General features: G+C 36.1%; 1 protein-coding gene across 2 annotated transcripts in view; it reads right to left on the reverse strand.

The window, feature by feature from the left end:
* Nucleotides 1-2,518: 2,518 nt before the first annotated feature.
* Nucleotides 2,519-25,815, reverse strand: part of LOC123868066 (arf-GAP with dual PH domain-containing protein 1-like) — a 33,687-nt gene continuing 10,390 nt past the window's right edge. The window contains exons 2-8 of one of the 2 annotated variants that reach the window (XM_045910410.1): nt 19,330-19,555; nt 17,077-17,250; nt 11,146-11,238; nt 7,746-7,922; nt 6,590-6,825; nt 5,639-5,833; nt 2,519-4,535 (exon numbers count right to left, since the gene is read on the reverse strand). In XM_045910410.1, coding sequence (XP_045766366.1) covers nt 4,471-4,535; nt 5,639-5,833; nt 6,590-6,825; nt 7,746-7,922; nt 11,146-11,238; nt 17,077-17,250; nt 19,330-19,555 — 1,166 coding nt within the window. In that variant the 3' untranslated portion in view covers nt 2,519-4,470. The remainder of the gene's footprint in view (nt 4,536-5,638; nt 5,834-6,589; nt 6,826-7,745; nt 7,923-11,145; nt 11,239-17,076; nt 17,251-19,329; nt 19,556-25,815) is intronic. The other variant, XM_045910411.1, reaches the window with a different exon arrangement.

The following is a 25,815-nucleotide window of genomic DNA, read 5'->3' on the forward strand; positions in this document are numbered from 1 at the left end:
ATCTAGCACTATGTCCGCCTCGCGTACCTACCAATGATTTGAACTCACCCTTAGTTGTGTCTTAAAGACACTTAATTTTGTTAAATTAGTACTAAAATAGTTTTTTTTGTCAAATATTGAATTATGTTGGTGTAAAATTTTTTAACGAGTTAAATTAATTATTTTACCAAGGTATTAGAGATAGATTAGATAGAGATAACATAATCTACAAATATCCTAAAGAGAGACATGCTGTTTTTAACCCCCGACCCAAAAAGAGAGGTGTTATAAGTTTGACGTGTGTATCTGTGTATCTGTCTGTGGCATCGTAGCTCCTAAACTAATGAACCGATTTTAATTTAGTTTTTTTTTTTGTTTGAAAGGTAGCTTGATCGAGAGTGTTCTTAGCTATAATCCAAGAAAATCGGTTCAGCCAATTGAAAGTTATCAGCTCTTTTCTAATTACTGTAACCTTCACTTGTCGGGGGTGTTATAAATTTTTAATTTACACTTGTTCTACTTTTGATTGTACAAATATATTTATAAATACGGAAAGAAGTTCTTGTAAGTACCTTGTCAGCTTTACTATAACATACAATACCTAGTATAAAATACACTGTCTTTAATAATTAAATTAATTTTCACATGACGTCATTAACTATGTTTGTAAAGATTTTGTAAATTAACGTATCTAAAGGCCCTCCGAAAATAATATGAAATAGGCTCTGTATATTTTTCAAACCTTCACATTACACAGACAACGATGAATTTTATTCATCCCACACACATCCAATCCTGTATCGTAAGCAATAGCTATTATACATTAATATTAAAATATTATTCTACCGTTTTTGGTAGCCTCCTAGCATTCCTAACTTGACACAAACTAATCAACTTAATTCCTCCTTTACAATCATTGAAAAATCAAATAATTCCTGTAAATAATAGAGTCTATGCATTTAAGTTTCAACTGATTAATTTTAAAGATGTTTAGTGTAATTTTTCAAAGCAGTAAAAAGCTTATTAATGATGACCTTTGCAATATAATTTATAAGAAAAAATAATAAGGTACCTACCTATGTTTTATTTAAATATATGATATGATAAATACTTATCAGCTAGTGATTTTTCAATTTAATCAGTAAAAGAGCACTCTGTATATGTGGCGGTGTTTAGATAGAGACAGATATTATATGATAGTCAATACGATACATAGGACTTGTAGTTTATTATGGTCCTAGTCACTAGATGCCGTGCAGTACAGACGTTAGGTCATGAGAACCTATTTTTTTTTTACAGCTCGTGTGATCTAAACTGCATAGCACGTCTTATCTGTCTATTTCTACACTGTGCAAAGATGTATAATTATTTAAGTCACGGATAAGCATTACTCAAGCGTTTAGGCATAGTACAAACAGAACAGTAGGTTAACTTCATACAAAGTGGCCTCCGCCGGTTTGAATGTATGCGTGAGCTGCGGGCGCCGTGTACGCACGGAAGTTTCACGCATACATTCGCATAGTCTCAACCGGCTCAATCGGCCGGCAGTACGGGCCGCGCCGCCATGCTAATCGCGCGCAATTGCGTATTACGTTGCACGCTCGCTCTTCTTTGTTTTGTTAATAACAATTATGATTATACGTTAGGATGAGAATTTATTTCACATTAACGGCGAACAATAAAGCGTTCCGAACATCTCGAAATCGGAGGAAATATTTTTCAGTAACAAATTTATAATTTTTAAAATTTGTCTTTTCTTTTTAAAACGTCTTTTATTTACACCCCATTTATGAATTGGTTAAACATTTCATTATTATAATTACGAAATTAAAAACCTAGTGCTGTCATACATAATACGCAAATAATATTTAATTAAAAATAAAAGTGACAACCCTAGGCGTCAACGCAGGAGTAGGTAATTAACTCGCCGATCGGCCTTAGTTAGCCTACTATTCTGTTTGTACTATGGTTTAGGTCACGCAGTACTATAACGATATAAAAAAACTAGTACGAGTATAAAAACTGTGTTGTTTTCTTTTCTTGATACTTCTTTATCTAGGAGATATTTAAACTTTTGCAAAGTATTGTTAAACATAGGTTACGAACAAGAAATTATTACTTAATACAAAAAAATGTATTTTAATAAATAGACGACACTAAATTTGCCTAAACATGCTTTCAGCGAGCATAAATTGTTATTTGTAATTAAATTACTGCAATAATAATAATTAATGTATCGCAAGATAATTTATCCTGCTAGATACACAAATAATAATTAATTATTGCTAACAAGATATTATAACTAGGGGAAACTTGAAGTTATATTGAAATACATTAATACTAATACCTAGATATATTTTCTCATCGGTTTTGTTTTATTTCATAAAATCCTTAGTTTAGTAAAATAAATATCATTTGATTAATATAAAATTGAGATGACCATATTATTATAAATAATAATTGATAATTATTTAGCTGTAGGTAGCTTATAATTTTCTGTATTCTTATTAAATCTAGGTTAGGTATGTTACTACATAGGTAATAAAATCAATAAAAGCGAGCACTTTATTAAAAGAAAGGGCAATTTCGCCTTAGAGGCTTAGACAATAGACACTATCATAATATTTCTAGTAATTAATAGTCAAAATAATCTATTATTACTTATAAGTTCAGAAGATTTATAATAAATGGCCCGCGCGGTAACATGACCTGCCCGGGTTTATAACATGCCCCGGAGGCATAAATGCTTTTTCTACAAAAATACCTACTTACGTTCCATTAAAATATTTTCCGATTTCTATTTCTTTTAGGATATTATTAATACCTAGGTACACGTTTCCATTTGGTAATAATAAAACTATGGATTATTTATCATTGCGGATAACAATTTGTTTTAAAGTTCAAGTTTGTCGATAAGTCTAGTCTAGGTGCTTACCGAGACTGCGGAAACTGCATAATAAACACTGGCAGTATTGAGTTAACGAATTTAAAACAAGATATTTTAAGCCCATTTTACTGTGGTTATAGAGTTTTGATACTCGTCGTTGAGATTTGCAAACTCGTACTAATGCTTACGGTTTATTACTATAAACTTATATTTAACGCACTAGGGCCATAATTTTAATTTTCATGTTATAATGTGTCACATGATAAGTATAATGATTTCAGTTACATAATTAATTTTCTACCACGTATTTCGTACAAAATCTACCATTTCTTTATTCAATTATAGTTACACTACACGTCTTAGGCATAGGTATGTTACTTCTACAATTATATTGCTTAAAACACTAAAGCATAATATAAGATATTTATAGTAAGTTACGTTTTTACGTACCAATAATTTAACTATACGAATTCCCTGTACAATGTCTTTTCCATACGAACGAGAGAGCAATAGATTATTTCTCAAGAAAACTTTTTCTACGAATCTAACTGAAATTTAGGCTAAGCGAAATTCCGAGAGCGGAACATTCTCTTCAGCGTAGACAAATATATAAATAAATAAATAAAGTATGGTCGTCGGTCCAGCGAGCTGGAGTCGTCCCACACTGCGCTTACCGATAGGGGATCTCCAATCCAGAAAATGCTAACACCATGGCCATTGCTTCTGCGAAAGACATGGCCTGCCCACTGTCACTTTACCTTGATCATTCTCTGGATAGCAAAAATAACTAACGAGTTCTACCTCTCAGCCATACTACACTGTGCGATTTTCATTAAATATGTCCCATTGTAGCATCTATCCCGCTAGATTTGCTGATTTGCATATACGTATTTCAAATAGCATTTTTTAATATGTGAAATTTCCTAAAAAAGCAAAATATAAAGGTAAAATGTTGATTTCTTGTGCGTACAACTTGGATTTAAAAACATTTGTTTTTTGATTACCTGTATATTTTATGAAGAAAGTGTACTACTTACTTACAAACACAACTTTGTGTTAGAAACCTAAAAATAACAATAATTTATGTATAAATTACAGATTCAGTCCCTTCACTGTTATTATTATTAAATAAAATTAATCAATTATAAAATAAAATTAATCAATTATAAAATAAATTATTTACAACTTACGATTGACTAACAAATAAATCTTACAGTAAACTTATAATCAACAGAATTAAATAATTAAAATAATTAATAATAAAAAATATTATCATGATATTAAAATGAAACAATTTATTTACAAATATAATATTCTAAAAATACGTCTGTGGGTAAAATAATCATCTTTTTAACATAATTTAATTTGCGATCGAAAATATAAAATATAGATATATAAAATATAACGCAATCGAAATATTTTAAAGTTACAAATTACGATGTGATTGGAGCTATTAGTCAAACAAGCGAATTCCGCGCGGGATGCGGGAAGTGAGACGCTAACGCCAAGAGCTTGTTTTCAGACAATTCGTATCCCGCATCCAACACGGATATTTCCTGTTTGACCGAAGCTTTAAGCTTAAAAAGTAAGTTTTAAAAATTAAACTACCTTCCTGAGAATATGCTGATGGAATTTGATGTTGTGCGTTTGCGTACTAGGGTAGCTTCAACTGGAAAAACAGAAAAAACTAATTAATTCTCAATAATGAGGGATAATCTTGCCCACTTATTTGACAGACTGTTTAACTATAACATTGCTAACAATGCAAATAACAGGAAATAAATTAAACACATTTCTTTTCTCTAAACAGATGGGTTGGATAAAGCTTTCTGCTGGGATACGCCATTTAATTTATGATACAAAGTGAGCCCATAAACGCAACTTTGTGTACACGGGCTATAAAGTTTAAACTGTCGTTAGTAATTTCGGTTATGACTATAGCTAATCCCTCAACATTCAACCGCGGTGCATACAGAGCTGAGTCACTGAAAAAAGACGGGTTCAAAACCTAGTCGGGCTAACGTTGACTAACCACGTGATTACAGCCGGGATTAGCAATATTATAATGTACTTTCTAGCATAACTTACTTGTTGACTCTTGTGGTGTGAGCTGTCTCTTAAGGGTCTGCTGTATGACCGCGAGCCAGCCGGCCCTGTCCTCGTGGGTGGTAGCGGCGAGGCAGAACGTCCGCTCCGGCGTCACGAGGTGGAAGGGAAACCGCGCCTCCTTGAAACCGTTGCTTGTTAAATATAACTTACTTGTTGACTCTTGTGGTGTGAGCTGTCTCTTAAGGGTCTGCTGTATGACCGCGAGCCAGCCGGCCCTGTCCTCGTGCGTGGTGGCGGCGAGGCAGAACGTCCGCTCAGGCGTCACGAGGTGGAAAGGAAACCGCGCCTCCTTGCAACCGTTGCTTGTTAAATTTAACTTACTTGTGGACTCTTGTGGTGTGAGCTGTCTCTTAAGAGTCTGCTGTATGACCGCGAGCCAGCCGGCCCTGTCCTCGTGCGCGGTGGTGGCGAGGCAGAACGTCCGCTCCGGCGTTACGAGGTGGAAGGGAAACCGCACCGCCTTGAAACCGTTGCTTGTTAAATATAACTTACTTGTTGACTCTTGTGGTGTGAGCTGTCTCTTAAGGGTCTGCTGTATGACCGCGAGCCAGCCGGCCCTGTCCTCGTGCGTGGTGGCGGCGAGGCAGAACGTCCGCTCCGGCGTGACGAGGTGGAAGGGAAACCGCGCCTCCTTGCAACCGTTGCTAGTTATATATAACTTACTTGTTGACTCTTGTGGTGTTAGCTGTCTCTTAAGGGTCTGCTGTATGACCGCGAGCCAGCCGGCTCTGTCCTCGTGTGTGCTGGCGGCGAGGCAGAACGTCCGCTCCGGCGTTACGAGGTGGAAGGGAAACCGCGCCTCCTTGCAACCGTTGCCTGTGTTTGACACTTTGATATGGTAGCCGCTGGATTCGTGGCCTGTAACGAAAAAAATGACGAATCAAGTCTTGCCAACTTTGAGCTTTCTTTGTCTATACTTACTAGAAACCTGTGACGAAACTGAGTATCGGGCGAGAGTTAATATATCTTTGGGGTGTCAGCAAGTTTCTGAAATATTTGTATTGGATCAACTACATTGAATGTCAAATTGTTCTATCGCTCCTGACTACAAAACTTTCTTCTGGCAGTTAGTTAAATGGAAAAGTACGGAAGGATCCTTCTAAATTAAAATGTTACTATCGTCTGAAATGTAGGAAGCCTCGATGACACGGGGCGAGTTTACAAGCTGCTAGCGAACTCGCTGCCTTGTAACTTGTAAACTCGCCCCGTGTCATCGAGCTTTTTCACAATCTGCTTTTGATTATCAGATTGTAAAAACGCTGCTTGAAAAATAGAAAGCCGGGCTAATTTACTCGCCATTCGCTGGCGTGTTGGCCTGTAAGCTAGCTAGTAGCCACGTGTCATCATCACTGTTAGTAAACTAGTTGCGAGCATCTGCGTTTTGGCAGTTAAAGCTAAAATGTTAACACGCTAGCTAGTTGGCTACTGAGCGAGTGGAATGTTTTGTGTGTCATCGACACTCGCTTACTCGCTAGCTTTTAAACTCGCCGACTAGTAGCTCGTAAATTAGCCCAGTGTCATCGAGCATCAAAATATAATTTATTCATAATCCTAGAAACACATCTGCTGGTTGGCACTGACAATATTGTGTAGTATCCTCAAAGAAAGACTTACCAATAAATATTTCGCCTTTGGGGTAAGCGTCCAGTGGTTCATCGTGGTACATCAGCTTCCTGTTGTCGAGGGTGAACCAGCGCCGCCGGTGCACGTCGGACGGCCTGGGGCCAGTCTTCCACAGCCAGCCTTCGCGCGCGAAGTCCTTCGGCAGACGGAGTATGAGATCCGACTGCGGTGTTGATGGAAACGCCACTTGGAGTAGGTGGAGCTTCGCGCAACGTATTGATGTGTACCTGAGCATACCAAACACTGTGTAGAGTAAGGCTGAGATCATAATATTATGCTATAGCGACCCGCCCCGGCTTCGCACGGGAGGACATTTATTTTTTCTATTTTCCGGAATAAAATATAGCCTATACGGATTCGGAAGAATCCCTCTAAGTAATGGTAAAAGAAATTTTGAAATCGGTCCAGTAGTTTTTGAGCCTATTCAATACAAACATACAAAAATACAAAAGTTTCCTCTTTATAGATAGAGCGTTCTTCGAAGGACCGTACCTATTTGGTGGCGCGCTCTTGGAAAGGCCTATGTCCAGCAGTGGACGCATACAGGCTGATTGAATGGAATGGAAAAAAATCAGACTTTAACTTACTTTAGTAGTACCAATTAATATACCAAATAAGTCTGATTTTTGCCTCTGCATGGCATTTAGTTATCATTTACATAGAGTACTTAGGTTAAGACAGTTATCTTATCGGTTGCGGTTATTATCACTAACATCTGATAAAAATGTGTTCTCTAAGTCGAATTTAATGGGGCTGAATCTGGAAACACTGGGAAAACTCTAATGGTGAAAAGTCCTACCATCATGTGATTAATGGACAAGGTTTTCAGCAAATTATTATTTTAAATAATTATAATTACTGATAAATCTAATGCTCAAGGTACATTGGTTGAAGCGAAGCGACGCGTTTTTTCACAGATGTTCCCAAAAAATATACAAAACTTCTTCACTGCACTAACAACTGATACAACATTTGTAAAGAGACAATATTTTTTTTTAAATTTCAAGATGGCCACAGATGGGCCGCAGTCGCTTTGTGAAAAATCTGGTAGCCTGACAAAACTGTTTAGTTATAAGTCAACACCGTCAGCAAAATACTATTACTATTGCCAAGGGCGAAAAAAAAACTATGTTTTGTAAAATCTTACCATCCGTTTATAACCTCTGGGTCGTCGTGGTAAACGTAGATGTGTCTCGTAGATCCGTCCTTCATAAAGGTCAGTTGCATGGAGTTCATGTGACCCATTTTAGCGGGCGCGAAAGAAACATTCAGTTCCGACAGCTTTAGGACGCCTTTAGGCTCTTTGTTTTCCTTTACGTGGTACCTAGGAAGGAGGATAATTATTGTGAACAGGGGTTTTCTTAATACATATTCCACACGTTAGTAAAAATTAAACACTATAATGTCATACAAATGTCATATAAATTAAACAAGCGAATAACCAAAGACCTTAAGAATTATTACTTCGTACATCCATGCGAATAACACATTGAACCGCCTGCAATGGTAGAGTAGAGGGCAGACTAAACAGCCATGTGACAATAAAAATCACCTCTGACTGGCCGACAAAATATATCACTGAAATACATTGTTACAGCAAGAGTACCATAAATTCGTCGTTATCACAACAATTGAGATTGTAGTAATTATTATTATTGATGCAGTTTTTTCGCAATAGCCCAGCAATACACACAGGTTTTATACTTCCTTATAACATTTTGCCGTTTGAAAAGAGTAGCTGCATAGTTTCTTGCCGGCTCTTCTCAGTAGGATCTGCTTTTGCTGGGGGAAGTGACTTGTTTACAATTTGAATCAATTTTGGATTCTACTTTTGAGAGGTACGATAGCGAGTGTTAGTCATAGTGAGTGAAGTTGCGTGTCCACATCCTCGCACTTTGTCATGGCAGGTTGTTCCGTGTATTATCCGCCATAAACAATATTCTTTATAGTTCATTAAGTTTATGTTATTATACGTAGTTCCTAACTACAGGCGTTCTTAAAAGGTTAAATTATTTAGGTCAGTGTTAAAACCTAAAACTACATAAGTAATATTTAAGGCTGATCACATACACATTTTCCGTACCTAAGTAATGAAAATGCATTGCGTGTGCCACTTGCAGCAGTATGCGATTAACTTTAGGCGCTTCACCCACGTCAGACTTTTTGTAGGTCCGATAATCGGACAGATAACAAGGAAGGAAGGCTTATGCCCAGCTGTGGACGCAAACAGGCTGATTGATTGATTGATAAATTGGACCGATAATTTCGCAACTTATACATACAATTTAGACCGACTTTTTGTAGGACATGTGCGTTTCAATATTGCAATAGGCATGTTTCATTTTTTCACCGATTGTCGGACGTGGGCGGAGCGCCTTATTGTCACAAATCATTTTTTAATCTCCAAGTCATAAAAGATCAACGAATTGGTAGAGATAATATTAATTATATAATCCAAAGCAAAAAACCCCCAGTCAAGTGTGTGTCGGACTCACACACGAAGGGTTCCGTGCCATAGTACATGAAATAACACTTTTTAATATTTTTTTGGTCATGTAACCACAAATTAACAGATTTTTCCTTTAGTTGTGCTATAACTTTTAGATCAACTAAAGGGAAAAATCCGACAACCGTGAATTTAGATATAGATATCTGCCAAACTATCATCATTCTAGGTCAACAGTAAGTACAAGAACAGTAAGTTTTGATTGCTTTGACAGGTCTTGATAGACAGACAGACGGGCAGTCAGACAGACAGACAGCAGGCAAAGAAGTGATCCTATAAGGGTTCCTTTTTTTCTCCCTAAAAATATTGTTGAACACCTTATAACTGGCCCACGTAGATTTGCCAAAGCAAATATTAGATACTACAGAATATAGAACGACCTGCAATGAATCGACTGTTGGTAAGGTTGTGTCGATCGTAAACAGCGCGTCGTAAATATTTAAACCATAAAAATCACTGCGAAGTGAACATTACGAAAACTGCCAATCTATTTTCCTTATAGAATAGTAATAGTTGAGTCACAAGTGTAAATTAAAAATTGATAACACCCTCGATAAGTGAAGGTTACAGTAACTAGAAAAGAGCTGATAACTTTCAAACGGCTGAACCGATTTTCTTGGATTATAGCTAAGAACACTCTCGATCAAGCCACCTTTCAAACAAAAAAAAAAAACTAAATTAAAATCGGTTCATTAGTTTAGGAGCTACGATGCCACAGACAGATACACACGTCAAACTTATAACGCCCCTCTTTTTGGGTGGGGGTTAAAAACCTATATGACTAACTGATTTATCAACGCACAGCTCAAATTATTGGACTGATCGAACCGCAGATATATTATGACGCAGACATCCAATTTTTGAAAATTCAATCCCTAAATAGATAAAAAAGAGATTTGTTTGTATAGACCTCATGGACGAAGTCGCGAGCGTAACCTAGTTCTGAATATTATATTAATTATTATGAATCCTATAATTCACTGAAATGGAGTTATATAAAAGTTTATTTCATTTCTGAGGAATATGTTAATTAACAACGAATGTAAGGCTCAAGTCATATTGGCGCAGAATTTAAGCGTAGCAACACAATTGTATCCTGTTTCAAAGTACCTATATTAAACTTTTTAGGGGTCCGCACCCGAAGAGTACCAACGGGACCCTATTACTTAGACTCCGCTGCGTCTTCGTCCGTCTGTCTGTCACCGGGCGGCATCTAGTTAACCTTAACAGGTAGAGAGTTGCAATAAAGAATCAGTTTAATTTGAAATATGTATTTTAAAAAATACGTGTCACTGCACTTCAGTTCTTTGCCAATGGGCCTTGAGCCTAACAATAACTTTACAATGTCGCAACCCATGACTTATGGCAATGATTTTCATGCTTAAGCAAAAATGGTAAATGATAACATAACGCCTTACCATACAGATGCGAAAATCAGACTTATTTAATTGTAAAATTACTACGGTTAAATCCTAGCACGTTGGTTAAACTCTGGTACTTAGGTAAAATTCTGGCGCTTAGGTTAAATTCTGGCGTTTATGTTAAATTCTGGTACGTAGGTTAAATTCTGGTAGGTACCAACAGTAGGTTACATACTGGACAACATTTCCAAAAGATTAATATTACGTCGGATTTATAGCTGCGTACAGACTACAGGTCGATATTATAGGCCGGGATTTCACATCTGTTTGGTAGAGGTGTAAAGATTAGTAGGTAACTACATACAAGGCAAAGTCGATATATTTATCAAACTTTATGTAGATTACGACGAATGTAGGTATATGAATATTTTTCATGGTTAATTTTACTCAAGCATTCATTCCTTATTTATATTGTGTTCAATGTTAATTATGTCGAATGGAACGATGTAAATGACAAATAAAGCGTTGTATACATCGGTAAGTAGGTAGGTAAGTGAAGTAAATCGACCATTTATTTCGATCGAATTTTCTATAAGCTTAATTAATATTAATAGATAATACTTTTATTACAGAGTGCTTACTTAAATTTGTGCTTAAGTCGTTAAGTTCTCGCTTCTTACCTCAAACGACACAAGTTTTTGAGTCGGAGACGTTCGAAAATCCGACCGAGACAACCCGAGGCACGGCCACAGCCGTCAGAAGGGTGGTGATACCTAAGAACCATTGCGAATTAAGAGACACTACATTATTTACCAAACTAAAGATGCTATTTAAGAGGAGTAACCCTAGAGCGCCCTCAGCGTTTTCCCTACAAGTTTAATTTGGTTCTCAATTAAATATTACCCAATCAAACTCAATGAAATTTTGTACACGCGTTCTAAAATCTTATCTGTGTATGTGATTTGCCAGATTTCCATAAAACTGTCTAGTTTTAAAGTTACAGGGGTTTAAACAATAGTATATCTAAATTTTTGAGACCCCGTAACTTTCAAATTATATTTTCTTTTTTGTTACCCATTATTATTTGTCCATCGTTGGACATAGGCTTCCTTAGACTAAATATTTTAAAGGAAATCGGTCAAACCACTGACACAGATATTAGTTCTTCTAGAAACCTATATACATCATAGAATTTGATTGGCTAATATTATTCAAATGAGAACTTAACTTCGTTAGTTTGAAACGCACTATTATGAATAAACTCCTCTTTTAAGTTAAGCTAGCTGACCGACCCGTCATGGCCTCGCTCAGGTGCTATTTCTAAAAATCCTTTTTTATACGAGAAAACTTACATGCTAAATACTAAATTTCCGTCCATCGATTTGAGCTACACGTTGTTTGTGTCAGTCAGTCAATAAAATCCTTTTTATAAAACCTATACCTACCTAAGATTAGAATATATAAGATAAGAAGGTTACTTCGAGATTTCATATTTGAATGTTTTTCGTCATACCGGTCTGTTATGCCCAAAATATTTCGATCTTTTTTACAGACATGTGAACGCAGCTTTAATAAAACGCTGTGGATAATAACGGCGTTTTTCCTGTTTATTGAAACTTTATGGGGATAATAAATTTTAATGCATCACAATCATCCAAACAAAATTTTGTTTTCGCAAAATATCTCATGTTTTTTATATACCTACCTATGACCAAATTATTGAAAGGTAGCTACATAATATTTTGTCAATATTGACTATCTATGCGTCCTTAATATAATTATAGGAAGGAATAATAAAAGCTATTTTATTTCATTTTTTTTTGTGTTATCAAACTCTGATTAATCACTAATGATGATCAAATGAATGACACAAATGATCACCGCGAAAATGACTAGTTTCACAGAAATACGAAGGGCATTTATTATATCTATCTAGTTATTCTAGGTACATAATTAATATAGAGTATCTACTAATGAAGACGTAGAGAGATGAAAATCTCGTAAACTTAAACTTTCAGCCTTAGGTCCATGTTGCATTAACTTGGTTTAAGTTACGTTACGGTTAAACTTTGACCTTCAATATAAGCAAAATGGGTTGCACCAGTTAAAGTTTGCTTTTACACCAAAATATTAACTAAGTATGGAAATACGAATAATGATTGGTGCAACGCACTTTTTAACCCCCGACCCAAAAAGAGGGATGTCATAAGTTTGACGTGTGTATCTGTGTATCCGTCTGTGGCATCGTAGCTCCTAAACTAATGAACCGATTTTTATTTAGTTTTTTTTTGTTTGAAAGGTGGCTTGATCGAGAGTGTTCTCAGCTATAATCCAAGAAAATCGGTTCAGCCGTTTGAAAGTTATCAGCTCTTTTCTAGTTACTGTAGCTTTCACTTGTCGGGGGTGTTATAAATTTTTAATTTACACTTGTCTTTTTATTAGTGACCAAATTGTAACCGTAACGTAGCAATAATAACTTGTCATACAACTGGATTTTAGCATTAGCTGTTCTTTCACGTTCAGTTAGTTTAGCTCGCTTATGATATGCCGCAGCTAGGTGAGCTAAGCTAATAGTATAGCTCGCAAAAGCTCGCCATTTAGCTTGCGAACTCGTATCATTTGTCATTCCCGATTTGGCCTTGCTATTAGCTAATACTACGCAACAATAAATTAAAAAGTAATTAAACTTATCATTTGTACAAATAAATGATGAGGCATATTTTACATATTTATACAATAAAGACAAAAACTATTTTAATTCACGCTAAAACTCATAATGAACTCAAAAACTGTTCAATGTCTACATTATATTATCTACTCATTAGCATGATATGAATAATTTACGAGTTAAAAATGTAATTTAATATTAACTTTACTAAATTATTTCAGAGCGTAAGTAAATAATGGAAGGATAATACCTATGCTCATTGTATGTTCGTAAGAAATAGGATGTTTTTTTTGGAACGCTTACAGGATCACTCTGTTGTCTGTCTGTCCGTCCGTCCGTCGTGTCTGTCAAGAAAACCTATAGGGTACTTCGCGTTGACCTAGAATCATGAGATTTGGGAGGTAGGTAGGTCAGCACAAGTAAAGGAATAAATCCGAAAACCGTGAATTTGTGGTTACACCATTAACAAAAAAAATGTGTTTCAATTTTCAAAGTAAGATAACTAACTATAACAAGTGGGGTATCATATGAAAGGGCTTTACCTGTACATTCTAAAACAGACTTTTATTTATTTTTACGCATAATAGTTTTTGATTTATCGTGCAAAATTTCGGAAAAATACCCGAGTAGTCACGAAACCCTCGGTGCACGAGTTTGACTCGCACATGGCCGGTTTTTTTAATCCATAGGTACACTCTATACTCTGATGTTATAAATGCATAACTATGTGTGATTAACCGAATTCGATTTTTGGTACAGAGATTGTATGCTTGCATCCGTACCTACTATTTTTTGACAATTATTTACTGTCTTTAGTAATACCTAGCACAAGCTACATGTGAAGGAATCATAAACGTAGTCACTATTTTAAAACTACAGCGGGTAGGTAGATTTTTAGTAGGTAGGTACTATTTTTAAATTCGCCTCCCACTTTGAACGGAAATAAGCTTGCGAAAAGTCAACAGCAAGCAGTCGGTATAAGGCGTGATTTGTCATGATAAAAAGTTACCCACCTATTAATCCATACTAATATTACAATGCGAAAGTGTGTCTGTCTGTCTGTTATCTGTGTGTTTGTCATAGCTTTTCACGGCCCAATAGTTGAAGCGATTTTGATGAAAGGCACTGAGTTAGCTTACATCCCAGGGATGGACATTATATAAATTTTTATCTCGGAAAATCACAGAGTTCCCATGGGATTCTTAAAAGGTCTATCCGATTAACCGATTTATATGAAATTTAGTACGAGGTCACTTGCATCCCGGGAATGGACAGGCTTTTTAGCCCGGAAAATCACAGTTCCCACGGGATTTTTAAAAATCTAAATCCACGAGGACGAAGTCGTGGGTTGATTGTTGATTGATTAAATATGCATTTACGTACACCTATTGTCTAGATTGTATAAAAATGTTCATGGTGTATTGTGCGACATACTGCTATTATAATAATATATTCTGTGGTATGGCGTAAAATGTCGCATTAGGTAGTTACGTCGATGACTATCACAATGCAAGGTTTGCGTAGGCTTGGCGTAGGCACAGTGACGTAGTTAATCTACTCCTTTTACATACAAGTAGGTACACGCTGGTCCGCGTCAGTAATGTGTTATTGGAAACGACGTAATATGTCGTTTACAGCATTTTTGCGCACGTCCTCCAAGGAATGCAAATTCTGACGCGGTCGACTCTTTTTCACTCGATCATAGATTGATTAGCCTAGGCTTTTAGTAATGAAAGCAATATAACGAGTAGGTAGGTATTGTTTGCGTCATTTTTAGGGTTGCGTACTGCAAAAGGAAAATGGAACCCTTATAGGATCACTTTGTTGTCTGTCTGTCTGTCTGTCTGTCTATCTGCCGTCCGTCCGTCATGTCTGTCAAGACAACCTATGGGGTATTTACTTTACTTCCCATTGGCCTTGGCTTTTAGCAACTAGTATTGCTACAGTAGGGAAGGTACCTACCTTATGAGTTGTTGACATGCACTTGAGCAGTTTTTAAAACCAGTCGTAATTAGATACCTACTTTGTCTGTTATCATGATTTACTTCAGACTGTGTGCAATAAAGAGTTTATCTACCTAAACACGCATATTTCGCAACATTGTGTGATTTACAAAGCTTCGATTATACCGCACGTGACGAACCTGAACAGATAAATAACATAATACCTAGTCATGAACGCAAACCTAGGAGATCAGAATTACGTCGAGTGTAGGTAAATATTTGTGCCAGTCTTTTGACGTAAGCAGAGGTGTGGAAGATTTCGTGTGATTTTACGTCATGGGACACCATGGAGTCATTGAAAACGTAAAATCAACGCCTATCAAAAATGCACCTTAATATCACTACGTAAATCTCATTTTAACGAGGCTCACGAGCCACGACAAAATTACATTGTGACACACCGTAACAAAAGTACGAAACGGACTTTACACCTTATCATCCTTATCAACGCGAGAATTTGGTAAACAACATTCGCAGTTTGTTGGCAAGAGTATTAACAAATTAAATAACAACTGGTTACAGTTTGTTTGACTATTTCATCACTTGGCGAAATCGTTTTGTAGATTCAGATTGTGCTGAATAAAATGGTGTGTACCATTGCAATAGATCACAGATACACCTACTTTAAGTTCCCTTAATTTAGCTAAAAGGTAAATAAGTATAGCAACCAGCAGTTAAAAAGTCGCGTCTGACCTACGATGCGAGTCCCAGCGATACGGATGTAGCACTCACACTAATGCAGATGGTGAACAAATGAAGATCCTAACTTCAGAAGATCTAAAGCGCCGGTCAAATCACATCGTTTACGCGTTTCTCGATCGATTTGTTTATCTTTTAAGCAAAGTAAGGCAAAACGGGCTGTACGCGAAATAGCGAGTTAGACAAAATGTGTGTCAATAAAAAGCAATTGGATTAAGACGAATTTCACAGTTACAACTATTAGCTAGGTATATTTCCAATGTATAGATCATATCTCTGATTGCATGTACGAGTATGATGGGCAGACATTGTAATGAAATGGCAATGAACGAAATAGCCATGCATGTTAAATTGTCGTTAGATACTTCAGCTCGGTTTAGCCATTAAGTCACATCCACACCAATAAAAATTTGCATTTAACGAAAATATTTTCAACAATAAGTACCTATATCGCTATTTTTTATTGTATGTGGACGTGATTTAAGGCTAAATGACTAAGGCAATTTCCGCGCAAGATTCGCAAAACCATTCTCAGTCAAGAATGTCACGCTGACGTTTGTCATCGCTATCGATATTATGACAGTTTTGTATGAAATAAATCTTGCTATACTTGCGCGAGAAAGGTTGACATATTTTATCTAAAGAAGTGAGTCCTCTTAGTGGGACGTTGATTCTACAGTTGACCAAAATTGCACCCAGTTATGCCAAATCGAACCAGCCTACAAATTGACAAAAAAAAGTTGCATCAAAGCCGAATTTACATTACGAGTTTAATGGCATGAAATTAGTTTCATGACATTAATTTCATAAGCAATTGCACGTGTAAATGTCTAATTTCGTAATGCATGCATTAAGTTCACGAAACGAAAATAGTTTCGTGCTCAACGCGATTTTTAGATGAAACTAGTTTCATGCAACTAATTTCATAGTGTAAACGTGACGTAATGAGTTCTCAATTATAAGTAAATTCTTAAAAAAAATTCCAAGCTCTGAAGAAAAGATCATAAACTGGGCTCTAAAACAATTAGGTACCTATATTTAGTTTGTTGAATCATAAACAATCACAATTTAAAATTCATTTTATCGAAATCAATGCGATGTGGCTTGGTTGGTACTTGGTAGATACACTTTGGCATAACTGGGGCCCATTATAAATTACCCTGAATAAAGCCTCAAAAAGAATCCTTTAAGTATTAAAAATTGTAGAATCAATAGCAGAAGCTAACAGTTTTGGCGCTTACTTTAAAGTATCCTCGTTTTCGTTAAGGACAAACTTTCTGAGCTGATATCGGCTGTCTTCTTTGCCTCTCTTCATGAGAAACCCTTCCATGGAGCCAGAGAGGTAGTTTTGGCGCTCTGGGTGACAGAACTCTTCGCGCTGATACTTTGCACGAATCCATTGCTCGATCAAAACTCTGTAATAAAACAAGGTAACGTTCAAAAACTAAAACCAGATTGTGTAAAAACTAAAACCAGACTCTTCTTAAAAACGCCACCGTAGTCCATACTTCAACTTACATAACATGTAATTTTAAGACCAATACTTAATACCTATTATAAATGCGACAGCGTCTATAATATTAAAATGTCTGTCTGCTTTTCTACTAGCTTTCCACGGCCCATTCGTGTAACTGATTTTAATAAACTTCACTACAGAAATAGCTTACATCCCGGGGACGGACATAGGCTACTTTTTATCCCAGAAAATCAAAGAGTAGGTATTCACGGGATTCTTAAATGCCCATTTGTTTAAGCAATTTTTATAAAAGGTACAACAGACTACAGGGATGTATTTAGGGGAAAACTGGCAAGGCTACTTTTTATCCCGCAAAATCAAAGAATTTTCACATAACTTTTGAAAACCTAAATCCACGCAGTCGCGGGCATCACTAGCAGTTAATAAAAGGTATATTTGGAAAAACGTCACTTGATCACAATTAATTTTTAGGGTCTGTCCGTCCGTCAGTCTGTTTGTCAGCTGTATCTCGTGAATCGTAATACGTAGAGTTGAAATTTTCACAGAATGTCTATTTCTATTGCCGCTGTAACAACAAATAATAAAAACACCAAACAGGCCGCCATGAAAATAATAAAAAAGTGTTATTTCTTGTACGATGGTACGGAACCCTCGTGCGCGAGTCCGACTTGCACTTGACCGATTTTTCACACGTGTATCTATACAAATTTTTACACGTGTTATGCAAATCAATTATTGACATTGTTTGAAAAAAATGTAAAGCTGTTCCAACATTATTTACCTTAATTGGCGATAAGCACTTCATAATTTAGAGGGTATAGTTACGTTTTTGCAAAGACAACTTGTAGATACTCGTAAATATAAATATTCATTATTCATATTCATTCATCACATCACAATGGAGCCTCACTTAATCTTGAAATTAATACCAAAGTAACACTATGAGTTATTATGAAAAAATATAGTTTTAAAATATTGAAAAAAGGCGCTTATTTATAATAAGACCGAACTTGATCTTCGCAAAAGAATCCATACTAATATTATAAATGCGAAAGTGTGTCTGTCTGTCTGCCTGTCTGTCTGTCTGCTACCTTTTCACGGTATGGATTGAAAGAAAAAGCATTGAAATTATTTAATGCACCTATAGGTACGTATGTATTGCGAAATCCGATGTAACTTTATTTGATAAGATAAGAAGTGAGATTATTCTACTCTGTTTTCATACTTATCAAGTTATCACTCAGTAAAGTTTCATTCTATGGGACAATTGATAATGAGTGATAATGCATGTAGGTCAAGAAACACGATGGTACTTGTTCTTCGTAGCGAACTTACAATGGATCATTTTTCGTCAATCGTCTATACTCTACAAAAAGGTAGTATAGTATTGGCTCTTAGTATTTATTCTTCGCAGGTCGTAACCTTCATACCACTTGTGACTTGGGATTCCTCCCATCGATTCAGTTCTAGAAGTCTCAAGTTTCATTCATCGGTCATCTATATTTTATAGCACGGAGCACGGTTGTACAAAAACTGACTCTGGATCATTCTTCGACTGTACGTACTCCTTGTACCTATGTTTTGTGCTTCGCAGCGATATTGCCGACCTCCAACAAACACTGCACTTGCGAGTTCTGACATGTCCTAACCTCTCCAGATCTAAACGTCCCTTTGAAAAATATTAAATTATAGCTTACTGTGGTTCATTCTTCGTCGGCCATCTATAACACGGTGGTACTCGCTCCTCATGTTCTTCAGCGATGTTGCCAACCTCTTTCAATCGCTTGGGACTTGGGAGTCCTGAGATCTATCCAGATCTAAACGTCGCTCTTTTAAAAATATTAAATTATAGCTTACTGTGGATCATTTTTCGTCGGCCATCTATAACACGGTGGTGCTCGCTCCTCATGTTCTTCAGCGATATTGCCAACCTCTTTCAATCGCTTGGGACTTGGGAGTCCTGAGATCTATCCAGATCTAAGCATCACTCTTTTAAAAATATTAAATTATAGCTTACTGTGGATCATTTTTCGTCGGTCGTCTATAGCACGGTGGTACTCGCTCCTCATATTTGTTCTTCGCAGCTATGTTGCCGACCTCCTTCATACGCTGTACTTGGGAGTCCTCCCATCGGTCCAGTTCTAGATGTTTCACTTTGCTGATGTGTGCACCCATGCCGCGGTGGATGCTCGCACACCGCATGCAGATGAATATCCCCAGGTTGTATGAGGCCCAGTCGGGATCTGGAAATAAAACCTGTATTAGAAAACTATTTTTCTCTCGGCTTTTATGTTATCGTCTATGATTTTCGCGACGTTGAATAAATCCTGTACAAAGAGTATCTAAAAAGTGTCATGATGGGTCTATCAATAGTTATCCTAAATTCTGTTGTTTTTGGAAAATCTGAACAGCCCGGCTAGCATGGGCAGTAGATAAAAATTATATCCCCGATTATATCCACTGATTTCTATGACATCAGTGGATATAATCGGGGGATATAATTTTTATCTACTGCCCATGCTAGCCGGGCAGGGACGTAAATATAATACATATAACTATGTTAATACTTTATTTGAAGATTTAAATTATTAAAAGTATAATTTCTTGCTCCCGATAGCTTGAACTCTACGATTTTTTGGACGAAAATTTTCCATACAAACAAGATTGTGTGACATCCTTTCAGGCGAACCGCCAGGCATCGAATATTAATTAGTTACATATTATTGCCTCCGCGAAATTAATATCTCGAGTCTGAGGCTCTCAGGCAATTGAATATATTTTTTTTATAGAATTTAGGCGTTTTATCTACGTACACGAGTAAAATGTGTAGGTATGTCTGTTGATAAAATGACTAACTAACGCCTATCACGGGTAACGGGACTAGCAGAGGCCTCTATAATAGCCTTGTGATAATGTGTTATTGACTTTCATTCATTGTCAAATTTCCGTTGCGCGTGTACTTTTTTGTTAATTATACCTACTTTACTGTTCTATAATTAAGTATCCATTTTTATTAACTAGCCCTATTTTATTCTTTAACATTTTATCGATTTTATTTGCCAACTCCCTACTAAACCATATTATCTGCATATTCCTCTTAATTTTGTTTCTTCCGTCCTATAATTTATGTTATAATTGTTATGTGTGATTTAAGTTTTTTTTAATGTTATTACATCGTTTAACTAAGTGGTCATTCCGTCGAAATTAGTAGCAGATCCGTGTGGATAGATTATCATCCCGGGGAAGGACATAGACTACTTTTTATCCCGGAAAATCAAAGAGTTCCTACAGGATTTTAAAAAACCGAAATTCACGCGAGTGAAGCCGCGGGCATCCTCTAGTCTAAATTAAAACAAAAAAAAATTAAAACTAAAATGAATTAAATACTGATAAGGGTTTTCACTTTCATCTGATTCTATCTCGGTTCATAATTTGTATTTTGTACCTACCCACATATTAAATGGAAAAGTGACATCGACCGCGGTTCTCATTAAAGAAAAACAATGGAATGTGGACACGTCACGTGTTGGCTTCCCGCAGACGTGCTTATGTTAGTGTATTATTATCGCACACCCAACATCTAATCGCAAACAACCAACGTAATTAACGTTCCAAGATTCAACACTAATTCTTGTTTGTCCATTTAAAAATTATTCTACGAGTATCTCTAAGTTGGTTAGTGAGACTAGGGATCCTTTTTTAGGCTTCCATACCTGGAGGGTCTCAACAGGACCCTATTACTCAGCTTCCGCTGTCCGTCCATTCACCTGTCAGTCTGTTAGCATGCTGTATCTCATGCACCGTAATAGGTAGAGCCTTAGAAGTTTTCAGAGTGTGAGAGATCTTCGTCCAACAGTGGACGTCTGTCCGTTGAAACGTCGAGTTCTAATCATGAACCTTCGTTTGATGAAATGGTGCGTTTAACGACTAATCTGAAGTCTCCAATACATAAATAGTTTTTTATATACTTTTTATACAAGAATATTAGCCATGCTAATCATGACTAATACTCCCCTTTCCCCTCCAATTAAGCGTAAAGCTTGTGCCAGGAGTGGGTATGACAATAGTGCAACGGGTGGGGTTTGAACCGCCGACTTTTTGGATTTCAGTCCGCTCCGTTGAGCTATCGAGGCTCTACAGGTTAAAACACGAATAGAAAGTAAGAAACCTATCTATACGTAGGTATGAGGTATGCAACAGAGTTTACTTGTGCGCTTATCGGATAAACTGCCACATAATCTACAATAACATATTTTATGACGTCAACTTAAGAACTACAACCGCCACTTGCGATAGCTTTGCAAAATAACAAATCAATAAAAAATGAACGCAAACGCAAACCACATCCGTTTTCCTTTGCGCGTGTGCGTACGCACCTACCTTACCTATGAATGAAGTGATTATAGTGACGTATCTGCGACCGAGCGAAGTGAGTAATAGTACCTATCTAAATTAAAACTGTACTTCGCGAGGGTCCATTAAAAATAGAAACTACAGTCCCACAGTCCACACTCCCGCAAAGTTTCGTTTTGCTGTCCTGTCAGACTTGAGACGGATTTAGTTTTATTCAAAATAGCTTTGCATCACCAACAATATTATTATGTTTGCTTGGACACACCGACACGACGTCACGGCTCACGCACACAGAGGCAAATGGCCTCTCTGTATCGTAAATAACAGGCTATGTTTTTGTCATAACATAACAGTTGTAGGTGAATCTTCTCGTGTGATTTCAAACTTTTATACTTGCTTGTATATTTTGTGGGAATTTTCAAACACAATGATGTCTACTTTTCGACCTAGAGACCTAGAGATAAAGTTAGGCAAATGTTTTTGTTGTTAGATTGTGATAAAACAGTTCTAATATATGCGTCTACCTGAAGTTGAAAGTAAAATTTCAGTCGCCAAAGTTCCCTAAACAATTTAGGGTTTAAGTTTTTTCTTTATCTTCGCATTACTGGTCTCATTTTTATGGGGTAACAGCACTAAAGGGTTACTCTTTTTATTAAAGAAAAGGGGCTATCAGACCCTTAGGAATTAGGGGCTAAAAAAGAAAACGCCGCCCTGAGACTCCTAAGGGTGCATAATATTATTCCCCCAGGAAACTGCTTATAACTTGTCTTTAATAAACTATTTCATGCTCGCGACTTTGTCCACGTGGATGTAGGTTTTAAAAAATCCCGTGGGAACTCTTTGATTTTCTGTTTACTACGACATGATTGAAGAACAAAATAATAAAGCAACAAACAAACACACTTTCACATTTATAATATGGATAGTGATTTTCCAAAAAAATCATTCATGCAAACCTTTTCCTGACAATCACGAAAAAGTAAAAAATCTGTCTAGCCGTTCTCAAGTGATGATCTTGCATACATTGCGGCAACTGTGACTAAGTACTACTTATATACATACTTATTACTTATACTTAGATACCTAGGTTGTTTTAAATACAGAACTAAAATAGGTTAACGTTGATATAAATAAACATACTTTGTCGAGGACTTGTCCCTTCGTAAACAACTCAACTGATAAATAATAAACATTCCCACATAAATAACACTGGGTAGGTACTGATAAGTAATCAGCATTCGGAGAAACAGGCAAGATTATCATTATACTTAACTATAGGTTTTTTTTTAGGTATAGGTAATATACAGTAAGTAGGTGGCAGGTATTAAGAACTTTTCTGTAATTTTATTAGCTAGAAAGTAAATATGAAGAACCTATGTCGTCCAGTGCTGTCGTTGACAAGATATAAGTTAATAGTTAGTGAAAATTTAAATCCACGCGGATGACATCGCGGGAAATTAGGTACTAATACCTAATGACTTATAATAAGTAAGTACGTATATTTTACTAGCTGATACCCGCGACTTCGACCGCGTGGATTTACGTTTTACAAAATCCCGCGGGAACTCTTTGATTTTCGGGATAAAAAGTAGCCTATGTGTTAATCCAGGTTATAATCTATCTCCATTCCAAATTTCAGCCAAATCCGTTCAGTAGTTTTTGCGTGATTGAGTAACAAACATCCAAACATCCGAACATCCAAACATTCACATTTATAATATTAGTAGGATTATCCAAGGATTCTAAAAATATTCTGTGATAATGATGGCTCAAAAATTTTGTTGCGTAGGTATGGAGTACTTGGACTTCACTCAGCAATTACATGACGTTGAAAAACAACTAAGGTAGGAAAAACCAGAGATATTTTAGTACAAAAACAGGATGCAAGTGCAAAATCATTGTTTACCGACTTTACATCAGAGAGTTGCTAATTACCATATTATTATCTCTAGGTACCTACTTACCTATAAAGTCAGCGATGGATGGTCCTCAAAATCCTGTGTCAAAATCAGACTCAGACTCAGAGGCGCGCTTGGGACCCTCATAGCTTTAGTTTAAAGCGTATTTAATAAAATTATCACCATTACATTATTATCTTACAAATCCAACAATTGACGGACGGACTTTTTGAAAATCGATTTTTGGAAATGAAATCTTTTTGAAAATTACGGAACCCTTCATGTACGAGTCCAACTTGCGCTTTACAGGTTTTTTTCGAAAAAAACTTTAAGAATAAGTTCATAAACCTCAAAAATAACTTTTTTTTTACTTACTTTTCTTTTACTAAGTATATGTATTACTTTTCAATGAGGCAGATACAGCTCTTATTAATGTATACAGACTGAAACCAGAACGCTAGCAATCGGAAAACAAGTGTTAGTATTGTTGTTTACAGATAAGATGAAAAAAACGCGAAAAAAATAATAAAAAAAAATATGTATTTTTTAAAAGTTCTCAATAATATTATATTGCAAATGTAACATCTGACTAACGCTAGAGATTAACGAACGGTGCGTAACAACGTGGAACGATTAACATCCGGACCCGACAGCCGACAAGTGGGAACGGGCTGCAGCTGTTACGCTAAGTTTTTGCGAGCATTCTGGTTACATACTGTATAGTATATTACGTTATTTTATCCCTACTATCATAATTTATTTCTAACAAACACATTTTGGACACTGAAAACCGCGATAAGAATTTAATCATAGAAATATTTGGAACAATAAGGTCAATGACATTCAAAATAATAAGAATTACACCACAATTTCATCACTCTCTGTATCTACCTACCTATTTAACTACACCCTCTGCTGCATGTACCTAAACTACGCTAGATAATATCTAGCGATCATTTTTCAGCTAATTTTCACTATGGGATAATAATTATATTATTATTGTCCGGTCAAACTAGACATTCCAGATAACAATATTTGCATGGAGCTAAAAATTGGTACGAATGCTTGGAACACCAACATAAATGACTTATGAAAAGTCCGCATCGATCCCACATACGAGTATTTTGCAAAAAAATATATCCAAGATCATTACAAAATTGGATTTTTGCATTTTCCAGCTAAACGGTAAGTTTTAGCATAAAATATGTCGATCAAAAATTGTAGATCATATAATTATCCACAAAATTGTTCTTACACTTATTTCCCTAAGAATCACTAATTCTGAGATATCGCGATTCTAAAATTTGAAGGAAAACTTTTAGAATCGCGATATCTCAGGAATGGTGATTCTTAGACAAAAGGTATAAGACAATTTTTGTAGATAATTCTATGATCTACAATTTTTGTGTTCTCAATAGTAGATTGATCATTATGACGATGAACCTAATTATTTTTCAGGATTAAGGTTCAGGATAGTAATTTCCAGTAATGGTTACCCATCGATAGAGATCCTCAAAAACTGCTTCACGTCCCGCTTCAACGAAGCGTCATATTTTGTGTGCACTTTTTTATTGCTTTTATGTGAATTATCGATTAACTTTATGCATTTAAAATACATTTTTCTTTTCACGGATCATTGCGAATTTTATTCCTTAGCTGCTTCCACAAAATCGTATTCCGTGAAATAACTTCTTTTTTTACAATGTATCAATAATGTATTTGTTTACTTCCATCTATACTAATAAATAAAATTGGAGTGTCTGTCTGTAATTTCGAAATAACTACCTCATATTAAGCTCATATGGTTATTTGAACGATACCAACACTGAATCACACGTTTTTAAAATTTTTGTCTGTCTGTCTGTCTGTCTGTCTGTCTGTTTGAAAAGGCTAATCTTCGGAACGGCTGGACCGATTTTGACGGGGTTTTCACAGACAAGTAGAGGATTGATCAGGGAGTAAAATAGGCTACTTTTTTAACCGACTTTCAAAAAGGGAGTTGTGTTTTTCTTCCTATGTACACCGAAATCTCCGAGATTTCTGAACCGATTTGCGTAATTTTTTTTTTAATCGATAGAGGAACTTTGTGACAACTTTCCCACGGGATTTCAGACCCTAAATCCACGCGGGCGAAGCTGCGGGCATCAGCTAGTATTAAGTAAGTAGTTACAACTATAGGTATGAATAGTAAATAGGTACCTGCTACCAAGAGTTCATTGGCTTGATCATCAAACATTAATAACTTATGGTAA

Source organism: Maniola jurtina, chromosome 9 (assembly GCF_905333055.1).
Source record: "Maniola jurtina chromosome 9, ilManJurt1.1, whole genome shotgun sequence".
In the NCBI taxonomy this organism is placed as follows: domain Eukaryota; kingdom Metazoa; phylum Arthropoda; class Insecta; order Lepidoptera; family Nymphalidae; genus Maniola; species Maniola jurtina.